This window comes from Pan paniscus, chromosome 1 (assembly GCF_029289425.2).
Source record: "Pan paniscus chromosome 1, NHGRI_mPanPan1-v2.0_pri, whole genome shotgun sequence".
Classification (NCBI taxonomy): domain Eukaryota; kingdom Metazoa; phylum Chordata; class Mammalia; order Primates; family Hominidae; genus Pan; species Pan paniscus.
This window is the reverse complement of record NC_073249.2, coordinates 168,184,389-168,197,632: the sequence shown is the minus strand read 5'-3', so window position 1 is coordinate 168,197,632 and position 13,244 is coordinate 168,184,389. Positions and strand designations below refer to the sequence as shown.

Below are 13,244 nucleotides of genomic sequence, written 5' to 3'. Positions count from 1 at the left end.
GAGTGAATGAAGACTCAAGGCAGGCAGGCTTCCAGGTGGAAGTGATGTTTGAGCTGAATTTTGAAGAAGGTTGGGACCAGGAAGGGTGTTGTTCAAGCATGGGGAAAGGGGTGAGCCTGCAGGGGTGAAGCTGCCCATTTTGGATTTGTCTAATCCAAGATGGGCAGTTGAAATGGGTTGAGTGGCTAGGGCAAAAAGCACAGGCAGGAGTGTGTGTGTGCGTGTGTGTGTATTTGAAGGCAGGAGTGGCAGGAGGTTAGGCTAGAGAGGGGTGCATCGTAAGTAAGGGTCTTCTGCGCTTCCGCGTCAGGAGTGGTGCAGAAAACTCACAAAGCCATTAAAAAGCTTTTAGCAGCTGGGCACGGTGGCTCACACCTGTAATCCCAGCACTTTGGGAGTCCAAGGCAGGTGGATCACGAGGTCAGGGGTTCAAGACCAGCCTGGCCAACATGGTAAAACCCCATCTCTACTCAAAATACAAAAATTAACTGGGCATGGTGGCACACGGCTGTAATCCCCGCTACTCAGGAGGCTGAAGCAGGAGAATGGCTTAAACCCGGGAGGCGGAGGTTGTGGTGAGCCAAAGATCACACTACTGCACTCCAGCCTGGGTAACAGAGCAAGACTCCATCTCAAAAAAAAAAAAAAAAAAAAAAGCTTTAAGCACAGAAATGATGTGCTCAGATTTATGCTTCGTGAAGAAAAAAAAAAATCCCTCTGGCTTCAGTGTAGAGGATGGAGGGGGACCTGTTGGCAGCTGGAGGATTAATTACCTGTGACAATGCAAGAGGCTTTATGAAATAGAGAACCATGTCAGAGCAAAATTTCTATCCATAAGGTCCATTCCTTCTGTTGTCTGGGTAACAAAGACAATCCCTTGGTATCATCTACCATGTTTGGGTAAAGCATGACACAGGACCTACGAGCACAGGATTTCTTTTGTTGCTCAGAGAAGGCAAGAATTGCCATGAGGCGTGACCCAAGATCACAGGATAAGGAATGCACACACTTTGACTTCCCAATCTGGCTTTGACTGGGTCTGTGACTTGGACTTGGGTATCAGTTCTCCCATCTCAAAGTGAGGAGACTAAACTAAATTATTCCTTAAGTTTCTTCCAGCTCTGAAATCAATAACGTAATAGCTTAATGAGCTGGCTTTAGAATTATATATGAATCTGAATTCTCTCTGCCACTTCTGGCTGCATGACGTTGGGCAAGTGACTTAAACACTCTACGGCTAAGTTTAAAATGGGGGTAGTAAGATTCTTCTTGCAAGGTTGTTGTGGAAACTAAATGTGACACTGTTATGTAAAGCATTTTAAGCACTGTATCTATGTATAATAGATGGCTGTTACTATTATAAACAAAAGTGAAGATAGTTAACCTGGATACTATGAAACAAGGAAACTCATCCCTAGATCATACTATGTCAAGGAACTAGAAAAGTGAATGTATTAGTGCTTACAAATTCAGCTACACGTGCAGTCTTTTCTGCCTCTTAGGCTAGCCAACAGTACTGGGCTGAGATGGTAGTGCTGACACGTTGTGACAGAGCACCCTCTAGTGGCCGTAAACATTAACATTTTCATCACAATTATTGAAGAACATGGCTTTGTGGACATGCATGCAAACATCGAGGATTTGGGTTTGTTACTCTTAGATAATGCCAATAAAGCGAATAAATTCTCACTAATTATAGCACTTCTAATAGTAATTCCTTAGTCAACTGTTCCACAAAAATCATATTCTGGGCATTGATAAGATCTTGCAGTTCTAAAAGAGACAATTACATTTTAAATTAAAACGTATTAACATTTGAATCTCACATAAAATACTAAGTAGTTCTTTATGAGATTGAAAAATAATGTGACATCACTCAAAAGGATGGTGCAGTAGCACTTGGGTTAGGTGGCAGAGCTGGGGTCTTTCTAGGGGCGCTCTTGCTACAAACTTGGCTGTGACTTTGGGCAACCTGCTTCATTTTGGGCAACCTGTTTCCTATTAAAATATAGAACTGTAAGCCTGAACAATCCTTTTTCCAGCTTTAAAATTCTCTGAATTAAGGGGGATAGGTTATCCATTTTAATATAGAGCTCTGGTTTCAAAGAAATTTGATGTCAACTTTTCTTTATGAACATGGGGTCTCAAGTACAGTAGTTTAAAGGCCATGCAAAGACAAGTTTATACTATTTTAGAAAATCAATCCAAGCCATCTGTAGCAGAGATAGCTAGTCACTAACAAAGATTCATATTTCCTTTCCATAGTGTAGAATTTTGCAGAAGTACCTGTCCAATCAGGACTCCATTTAGCGGCTCCCTTTGCATTCAGGTGGGACTGTATGTTTAGTTCTTCCCAAAGGAATAGCAAAAACCATGTGTATTTCCAAGTAGTTAAGTACCAGGTGTGTAACCCTCCACTCTTCCTCGTTCCCCTTGTCCTCCAAGGGATAACACTAATGTGAAAGGAATCTATTGAAGATGAGCTGCCCAGGAGGGCCACCCAATCAGAAATACCTGCATTGGATTTACTATTTCTTGTACTTTGCCACCTAAATTATTATCATTTAGGTGCCTGAGTTCAAACTGGTTCTATAACAAGACAGAATATGCCTGTACTACTCTAAGGAAAATTAGCTTATAGGAATAAAACTTTTTCTGCAGATACTAACAAAATTTAAAGGGTGCATAGTTGATCTAGCAACTAAGGTTCTATGACTCTTCTGAGAAGTATTAACTGTGTAAAAGAAAAAATATATTTTTAATAGAAAAATGGAAACAACCTGAAGTTCAACTGAAAACAGATCAAATAAATTAAGACAAATATATACTGCAGAATACTATGTACTTACTGTAAAGGATGAATAGACTTTAGGCACCAAGATGGAAAGATGTCCTCAATGAGAATTATAGAAGTTAAAGATATACAGTATGATTCTGTTGGGTTTTTAAAAAAAATTTTATAGGTTTTGCATAAAGACTGGAAAGTTGAAGATCAATAAATGAGGGAATACTGCTTTTAAGGTAGATTTTCACTTCCTTTACACCTTCTACAGCCTTTAGTTGACACAATGTGTATTGCTTTCATAATGAACATCTTCATATACTCTACCCTTTAACCAAAACTCTCGCCATTCTCACTCCTTACCTCCACACCTATGCTAAACACCTCTCTGGAGCATCCTCCCACAAATGCTATTTAACCAAATCTGATTAGGCCGCTTCTCTTCCCCAGAAATTGATCTCACTGCTCATATTCCAGAGAATTTTCTCTCATTTGTTTAACCATCCATTACCCTGGAAGTCTTCTTTTGGCATCTCAGTGTCTTAGCTATTCATGTTGGGCTTTATCATCTGTTTTCCCACTTACAAGGCTTCTTGTGGGAAGAAATTAAGATTTCCTCATCTTTGCTTCCCCTACAGTGTTCTATATAACAGATGCTCAACAAATCTTTGATAAATTAAAATGTGGCATTTTTTTGCAATTCAATGTGTATATTGCTAATAATTTAGAAAGAATCCAAATGATCACTTTATTTATTTTCAAAATTTTATTTTTATGGAATTTTCAGCATGTTTAAACTTAATTTTTAGAACAAAATCCAAAAGCTTAAAATCAGGTATCTTATAATGTGTCACAATTAAGTATGGAGAGTTCTGTCATTTTTGAGGAAAATCTTTCATAATTCTTAAAATGCAGATCTTTACAATATTTTTAAATACAGACATATACAACATGGCATATTTAAATGTACAAAATAGTTGAAATTATATTTTATTACAGAACATTCCAAAATTCAAACTAATTTTTAAAAGTCCACAAACACTGATAGCATTTGGAAAAAAATAGCAACAAGTTTATCAATAACCATGCAGTATGTTTAGTAACTAACTTATACACAACACATAATTTACATGTCAAATCCACAAATCTAAAGATACATGACTAATCTATTTAACTCACGCTAGAATCTAAATACTATTTTATAATTCATAGGTTTAAACACATGTTTCACAGTAATCTATGAAACAGGAATATAAACTATGAAAACATATTTAACTGACTTCTTAAGAGACGAGGAAATGTCAAAAATAGCAAATCAGGCATTTTTTCCCCTGAAATTAAAGTTCTTATGAATACCTTCATAAACACCAAAGGAAGAAAATAAAAACAACTCAGATACTATAACTTAATTTTTACCTTCTCAAACTTCTGTTTAGAGCTCTTGGCATAATCACAGCTCCCCCGGGATATTTTTATTTTTTCCTGATTTAGTGGAGACAACTATTTATTCCCTCCCTTGTTCCAGGAAAAATGTAAGGTGGCTTAGAAGATAGACTCAGAATATACTAGAAAGTATAATTATAGGTTAAATAAAAAAGAAAATAGAGAAAGCAGAATTTGGGGGAATAGCACATGAAGCCATTTAAGAAAAGGTCAAGAAATATATCCTAAAGTATATTACATTATTCTCCCACAGTGATTTTCTGGAAATATTGCAAAATACATTAATTTGTAAGAAAACTAATATTAAAGTACTGGTAAACTAGAGATGCTGATCAAATTTGTTAAATTATTTACCCTGATGAAGCAGATGATTATAAAAATGTGTGTGCTTTTCTTTGTGCTTGGATAAAAGAAGTTTTCCTAAATACCATATATTGGTAGAGTATCGGTGAAAAAAAAAATAAAATTTGGGCACCCTTACTGAATTTCTACTGAGAATTCCATCAACTGCTGTCTGCTGACTTGCGACTGGATGGCTTCAACTCAGGTGCTCATGTGTTACATGGCTGTTTTGTGAGCACAAAACAGAGCAACATCAATTCCAGGGCATCCTGACTATTGGTTCCTCCAGCTCACCTCATCAGGACCCAGCAAGAGAAATGGGAGGAACGTAATGCAGAGGAGACCTGCTCAGGTTGGCATGTTGAAGCCACAGTCTCCTCTGTTGGGTTGAGAGCTGCAGAGGTTCTGACTGTGCTTTCAGTCTGCATGTCACAGACCTCAACCCCACTCCTAGGGGCAGGGAAGGAATGGTATGGACAGAAGACTGGGGGCAGCATTAAATAGCTTCATGGAAACATGCATGGTCTGTCCATCTCTATTTTACAGGCCTAGCTTTCAATAAATAATAGAAAGAAGGGTCTTGTATCTATATGCTGAGAAGTAAGAATGCAGGGAGTGATGATGAAGGAAAGGGTTTGTGGGAAATGGAGAGGAAAGAAAGGTAGTAGGATGTTTCCCTTTCAAGTGTGGCACGAGTTTCAAAACTACAGATTAGGGACTGACCAGAACAAAAATATCTGAAAACTAAAACAAACCACTGCCTCCTATCTTTTTTGAGGATGAATGGTCCCAAGTAATCCTTGTGAGTTTGGTTAGGTTGGGAAGGAAGTAAGTTCAAGTCTATAGATCTATAACTGTGGAAACTGCGGTGCTCTTGGATGGAGTGGCAAAGACTTCTCCAAGGACTGTGGTGGTGGGAGAAGGGGACAGAATAATGACTGCTATTTTTCCAATGATGCCCTTCAGAATACAGGCAATGCCAACTTATCCATTAGGCACAGTACCTAAGGCCCACAGTTTTTTAGAAGCCCACAAAAATGTTTTAATTTTTTTTAGCCTCATAAGAAAAAACTGAACTTCTAAACAAAATGTTTTAATCTAAAATATTAATACATTCATTTCATACAGATACAATTGTAAAATATCACTTTTAATTTTGTATGGAAGAAGGGGTCTAAGATGGCAAAACTATCTAGGGCCCACAAGAATCATAATGCAGCTCTGAATACAGGGTCAAACAAACTGTAACTGAAGCAATATAACTTGAACTGGAAACTGAAGATAATTTAAAAGGATTAGAGAAGAATGGTCAAGGCTAAAATAACGGAGATGGAGAGTCTGAGCTTACTGATCCTGTTCCACTGGTTTTTCTTTTCTTGAATGTTACTTTGGAATTAGATTAAGTCTAATATTGGGGAAGCGCTAGTGTCGATTTCCATTAGCCAAGCCAGAAAAAAAAAAAATTAGGTCATTATTTTATAGTCATTGTGCAATAACAAAGACAGAATCAGGATGAAGACACCTGCATGTCTTTAAGTCCTTTAGTCCTTTCTCCACTTCTGTAAACATTATTAAAGGCAGGTGTTCCTTTGAGACTCTGCCTCCTGAACTTCCTGTATCATACGCCCCCTCAGTTATAGACTTCCTCTGTGCTTCTACAAGGCCCTGGCTCCATTAACCTTGGTAGTAGCCTAAGGCTGGTAGTGCCAGCAATGTGGGTACCTGTGGTTGCAAAATTGTTTTAAGAATATGACAAAAGAAAAAGGAAGCAGGGAAAATGATGGAGGAAGAGAGAAAGAAGTAACCAAGTTTAACATACTAAAATTATACTGTCAAAAAAATGGGGAAGGATTTATATACTAATTGTGTTTTTTTAAATAGTAGCACTGAGATATTTGTACTTCACACTTCTCTGTATTTTAAAATATACTTTACAAGACAAATGTACTCTATAGTCAGAAAATATTAAGTATTATTTTGAAAACTGTGCTCTCAAGGCCCCAAACTCTTGACAAGTATCATCCTTGAGATGCTCACAATATGGCTTAGATTAGCAAATATGGTTAAACATTGGCACACAGGGCAAGGAGACTCAGATTTGAGAGCAGAACTTTTAACAATTTCCATTACTTTCCATCACCCAAATTCATCAGTATTATAGGGAAATGTCAATCAAGAAAGTTAGTATAAAACACTTTTTAGTATTTGTTCCCCAATATATCATGAGGAAACAGGTCAAAAGGAAGATGAGTACAAAGGAATCTATCACTGCCTTTCACAGAATCACGCAACTTCGGAGCTTGGAAGGGAATACTAAGCCATAAAATTCAGGCCCTTGATTTATTGGTGAGGAGCATGGGGTCCAGGTTATGTGTTTTGATTAAGGTCACACAGCAAAGTTGGTAACAGAGTTAGGGTTAAGAGCTCAGGTTTCCTGACTTTTGGTATAGTTCCTCTTACACTCTCAGCCCTCAAACTAATTGTTTTATAAGCTATACTTCATTGTTTATCCTAAGTGCACACAGAGAAATGGAAAAATACTACCCTTTTTTTTTAAATGTATGTTAATTTGGAAACTGTATTAACTCAAAATATAAACTTCACATGAGTAGTCCAACGATTAGAATGAACAATAAAATTTTAGTTCTGGAAGGACATTAAGAAGTTAAGTTAGACTTTAGTTACACAAGAATTAAGGCTCAGGGAAAGTAAACTATATCTCCCCAAATCACAAAGTTGAGACAAGAACCAGGTCACCTAAAGCTGGCTCACTGCTTCTTCCAATACTCCTTATTCTTCATTGGCTACTGATTACAAACAAAGCAAAATATAGAATCAATCTGATTTAGATATAAGGAAACATTAGTAAGAATGTTTGGTGAATAGGTATAAATCAATTCTCTGACTACTAAGAAATAAACTAAAATCTACTGAATTTCAATAAATGAGGCAGCATGACTGCTTATTTTATTTTAAAATTGGCTTAAATGCAGATCATAATTCTGAGTTTTGGTGTCATTTGAAGACGACGTAAAGCTTAACAAATGTAAAACAAAATTCTAATGTTTAAAATTCTCTAGATCAGGGGTTGGAGAATAATAGCCAACAGCCTATGTTTTATGAGGCCTGTGAGTTAACAATGGTTTTTAACGTTTTAAAGGGCTGTAAAAAACACACACAAAGAAGAATGTCTCATAGACATCATATGTGGCCTGAAAAGCCAAAATTATTTACAAACTGGCCCTTTACATTAAAAAAGTTCACTGACCTCCATTATAGATTCAGAAAGCATATGAAACTGGGCTGAATATGTAATATGTCCTGAAAGGCTTGTTTTAAAAATTAAATCTCTGATTTATTCCAGCTTTATTATCATTTGCCTCTTTCTCCTAGTAGTAGGCAGTAGAAAAAAAGTTTGAGTTATGATTACCTACGTTCCAGTTAAATGAGGTTTTATCACACCTACTAATGTAAGTGGACTCACAATTGAAGCTAATTATTTTATGTGTGTAAAATTGGTTAAAAATTTTCAGATAGCTGAGAAAATGGCATATCTTATGATACTGTTGCTATACAATGAAATGGAAGCTAGTATCTATGATTAGAAACTGGTAATTTAGTTCTCTCCTTTGGGTTTTTCCTGTTTTTAAGATTTTCTTGTCATGCCTCTCCTGGCCTCCTGTTAGATTTACTAATCAGTAGTTCTAAACCATATTAATTATCTCAGTGACCACCCATCCATATCTCATTTATAGCCATAAACAAATCTCAGCAGAACATATGGAAAGAATGGAAGTGCTTTTAAATGAAATATGAGATACCACAATGGAACATAAATGACTAGTTCAGGGAAGAAATGACTTAGAGACATAGTCCAAATCCCAAGCTGAACACAACAGTAAAGCCGACCAGGTTGCTAAGTTTCACAGCCTACAGCATTGCTCAGTAAAGGACTAGAACACCGTGGTGGACCCTGGTTTGCAGAACACTCTGATAAACACTGTATGAAAACAAATCTGTATCTCTTCCTTTTCACATGATTTATGTGGCAAAGTTTGGATTTTGTGAAATAGAGAAAAAATACCAAAGCTGTGCCAATGTTAACTACAATCACTTTAAGTTTATAACTTTGAAAGTAAGATCTACTGTGTCAAGATTAAAAGTCTTAACTTTAAAATAATCACATTAACAATTCCTTTGTACAGTTCTCTTCGGTTACTCCATTCTCTTGGTTGCTTTTATAATTGGAAAGGAACAAATTTTCTATTTCAGTCAAGAATTCTTCAGCCATAAAGCAATTGGTCACTTTGCTCAGAGTCTTCCTCATACACTCCAAAAGCTAGTTGAAAAGAAAAGTTTTATATTTAAATACAGAAAAAGTATGAGGGTTTGCATTACTATCACTATTTCGTCCCTTTCCAGACCTCACATTTCCTAATGCTCAAATGAGAAACACTCTCCTTAAAAATGGTTGAAGATTAACTTGTGTTTAATAGTCACAGAGCTGGAATGTAGGAAATTGCTGCTGAGGAACACTCAGCTTAGTACTTTTATGATTTTACATAAGGAGACAAACCTGAGATTGTTTATGTGATGCTTTCTACTTTGGACGTATTTGTGACTTTTCTCCATTTGTAGTTACACTTACAAAGCAAAATAATCCTGAGTATACACACACACAAAAATCTAGGTACATAAAAACATAGGATTCTGCATTTCAAAATGAGGATGCTAGCTGGAGTCTATTTCCTTGGAAATGTGCACATACTTTTTCAACAACACACAAAAAACTGGATATAACAGAAAGGAGTAAAACATATTAAAAAGAAACTTAATGTTTAAATTTTCTATCCCCAATTGCTATTTAAAAAGACAAATGTTGCAGATCTACTAGCCTTCAATCATTACAGAAGCAAAACCTAGACGTGAACTGACAGAATTCAAAACTCTTATTTCCTATTAGAAAGTTAAATAAAATGACTATTTAAATTTAATCGTTGGATTTATACCATCATTCTTAAAAATGACCAATTGTTAAGGCTAAAATGGAAACATGGCACTTTCAAATTTAATAAAATAAGAAAAATGTTCTCCATTGTGTATAATAATAATCTGCTAAAATCAGCCGACACTGACAAATTTATTCTAAAATAGAATTTTTTCTATGTGCAAGCTTGGGCAACAAAACAGGTTACTAATTATCTCCTAGAAATTAATTTTCCAAAGGAAAAAGTAATAAAAGAAATATACAGAAAATTATCCACAAAGTATTAGGCATCATGGGAAAACACATTGAGATGAATAGCTTCAGAATCTGTGAACAATGGAACCAATTAAAATGAAGACAGCTTACTTTCTGCAAACAAGTCAGGTCAGAATCCCGGCGAAAGATTTTATCCATGGGGACGCTGCTGTAGGAAGAAATATGAAAACAAACTGGTGAAACGAATACTATAAACTAATCAGTTTCATAATAAACTATCACGGATGCCATACATCACAATTTTATATTTAACTTGGGTTTTCTCTGAAACATAATTTAATGAGCAACACTGCAGATGTGCAACCATCTCAAACCACAGTACATACCTATGGGAGAGCCTGTATTTTTCTATTATCCATCTTGTCTTTTCAAATACTAATCCCCACTGAGGTTCTTCTAACATCTGCTGTACTTCAAATTTGTAAGGTAAGCCTAGAAAAGCATAAAGAAGCACATTTTCATCAACTATTTCTTAACTCTCCAATCTCCTTTTAATTATACTTAAAATTCCCTTCGGTGTTTTTACAACCATAGCTTTGCAGATCAGCTGAACAGCACTTTAAACATAGTGGGCATTCATTAAATATTTATTGCCTGATTGTACTTGGTCCACTAAGCATATTAATGCCAAGCTATTAATAATAATAATGAGTAAAAGTGCCATTTACATGACAATTCTACGCATGGCACTATGATGGGATGATCACGTAATTTATCACCTAAACCCAAGAGACTTTTTGAATGAAAGAAGGTACTATTAATAATTATGCCTGAACCACAGGTTTAAAGTGGGATTATCCTAGACAAACTAAGACATATTGCCATCCTAGTGATAATTAAAAATCTATATATATACAGGTTATTAAGCTTACAACAATGCCATAAGGTATTTTTTTTTTTTAACAGGTGAGAAAACTGAAGCTGAGACACATTAAAAAACATATTTAGGCTAGCAAAGTGGCAGGACATAGATGTTAAAACCCAGCAGGTTTGCCTCACTTCTGAGCCCAAACTCATTCCACCTCCCTAGAAGAGCTAATCTAAGACTAGACAAGAGGATAGGATGAACTCTGGGGAGGCAGCAACTGCTTTGAGTCAAAGTTGTTATACTAAACTCTGGAGGAAAGAAAGAAGCCCAAGGGGTGAACATCATATATTCATCTAGAAAGGAAAAAATACCAAACGATGAGTTATCTTAGCAATTTTTCACATATCCTTCAAGACCCCCATGCAAATGCATCTATAGCATTTTTTTAAAAGCTTAGCTGATTCACTAGCAAAGGCTGATACCATCATAGTAACACTTATAATGCATACTATGTGCCACCTAAAACTTAATGTGAAATCACTTAAATGAAGTAGCTGCCATTATTCACCCCCTACCTTTTTTTTTTTTTTTTTTCGATAAGGACACTACGTCATAGAAAGGTTAACCTGCTCATGATCAGATATAAAAGGCATTGGCAGGATTTGAACCCAGGCAGTCAGGCTCGAGAGTTCTGCTTTTAACTTATACATAATACTGCCTCTCAACTGGGTTTCTACCATGGTAAGGAATAAATAAAATGCCAGCAAATCAGAAGGCATGGAAAAAAAAAAGGGGAAAAATACAATTATTTCCTCACAATGAAATAAAGCATAGCTTAACTGTCAATATGCTCTAAAAAGGCATTTTTTCAGGTGTTTGGAAGGAAAGGGGACAGCAAGCCTGATGATGATGACTGATCTTTTTTATTTAATTCCTCAATTTTCCTCTTCTCCAAAAACTTAAGAAGAGTGACACATTATAGTACACGGGGTATTAAGCAAACTCCTTATGGTGATAACAGTCATTTACTTGACATGCTTTGATTACTTACTAAACATGGATACCATCTATATAATGATAACCACCCACTGAAAACCTATTATTTGCTAAACACTTTACATATATTACTGACACACCTTACAACCATATACCTACTGTAAGCAAGGTAGTAATTTTTTCTCATTTTACAGCTGTAGCAAAGGAGAATGAGGGAGTAGACTGCCCAAGGTAAAATAAGCAATAAATGTCAGAGCTGGGATCTGAATCCAGTAGAGTGACTCCTACTCTCAGTGAAAGTTGAAGATGAAAATAAAGAGAGGTAAATAATGCATTTTCAATCTATGCTGATGCAAAAACATGAAAACATACACACAAATTATATACAGGTCTATTTGGTATTTTTAAGAATATTTTTTAAGTTAAAAAAAGGTACTTTTAAAGTCAATAAAAGTTTCCTTTTATAGAGAATATTTTTATCCACTAAAATATCAGAAGAAAACTGATCACTAAATAAATTTCCTGCCTGTCACAAGTAAAGAAAACATTAAACCATTAGAGATATTGTAAAGATATGACCTGAGTTAAAAGTACTGTAGCACAAGGTATCCCATGGCTTCTAGAAAACCTTAATTCTTGCACCAGAGGATTTCTAAGGGCAAAGCAAAAGACCTAGGATTAAGATCTAATACGCAGTGTTAAGCATGGACAAGTCATTTACAAGACAGCTCTGTCCAATGGTAGCTCATGGGAGCATCATGGATAGTTCCCTCTAATGCTTTCAAGTGGTTCTTTCCCATCTGGGCTAGTTTATTCACATGCATGTGCTGATCTGTAGTTTGCTAAATACTCCAGGGATACTCTTCTACAAATCTCCAGAGTTCACTCTCCATTCTGCTTTCTGTTCTCTTGGGGCTCTGTCTCACAAACTCAGCTGTCTTGGTCTCCTTATCTCCATCACCTTAATTGAGTCTGCCTGGCTCTGGGTGGGTTTCTCCTTCTTGTGCCATATCTGAAAACCCTCTTAAGCAGTAAGCTAGGGTAATGTGGGGCTCTTTTCATTTGTTTCCCATCTCTTAGCAATCGTATTCCTTTGCTGCTCAATGTTGTGTTTAAATACCATTATTTTACATATTTTGTCCAGTTTTTTGGTAGTTTCAGACAAGTTCTTGTTACTTCATTTTGGCCAGAGTAGAATTCCATGAACTAAATTTTAAATTTCATGTAATTCTAATCAACTTACATTTAAAGTCACATGTACTGCTATTGTACTGGATAGCACCAGAATTGAGGTTCATTACCAAAACCTAGCAGTCTGTGAGATTACAAAATCAAGTCAGATGATGATTTAAAGATGGTTTTAAAATGATTTAAAGAGAGAACAATTGCGGTTCTTTCTACAAAACTGTACTGAGCTAAAGAATAATGTGTATTATGTGCTATGCTCAAAATGGACATTCCAGACTAAAAGCTAATACCAATATTATTAATTCAATAAAAACCCATAGTGTTGACCACCTCCTAGATGCAAAGCAATTTATTAGGTGCTACTTGAGAAAAAAGACAAATAAGACACAGTCCCTGCTCTTTGGGCATACAATTTATTAGGA

General features: G+C 35.9%; 1 protein-coding gene across 6 annotated transcripts in view; it reads right to left on the bottom strand.

The window, feature by feature from the left end:
• Positions 1-3,529: 3,529 nt before the first annotated feature.
• MYSM1 (Myb like, SWIRM and MPN domains 1) overlaps positions 3,530-13,244 on the bottom strand; it is a 45,571-nt gene continuing 35,856 nt past the window's right edge. For 2 of the 6 annotated variants that reach the window (XM_003824221.5, XM_034966121.3), the window contains 3 exons: positions 10,157-10,262; positions 9,921-9,978; positions 3,530-8,906 (listed from right to left, as the gene is read on the bottom strand). In XM_003824221.5, the coding sequence (XP_003824269.1) occupies positions 8,748-8,906; positions 9,921-9,978; positions 10,157-10,262 (323 nt within the window). In that variant the 3' untranslated portion in view covers positions 3,530-8,747. Of the gene's footprint in view, positions 8,907-9,915; positions 9,979-10,156; positions 10,263-12,213; positions 12,287-13,244 lie in introns of those variants that run through there. The other 4 variants (XM_008977974.4, XR_008619743.2, XR_004672907.3 and 1 more) reach the window with 4 other exon arrangements.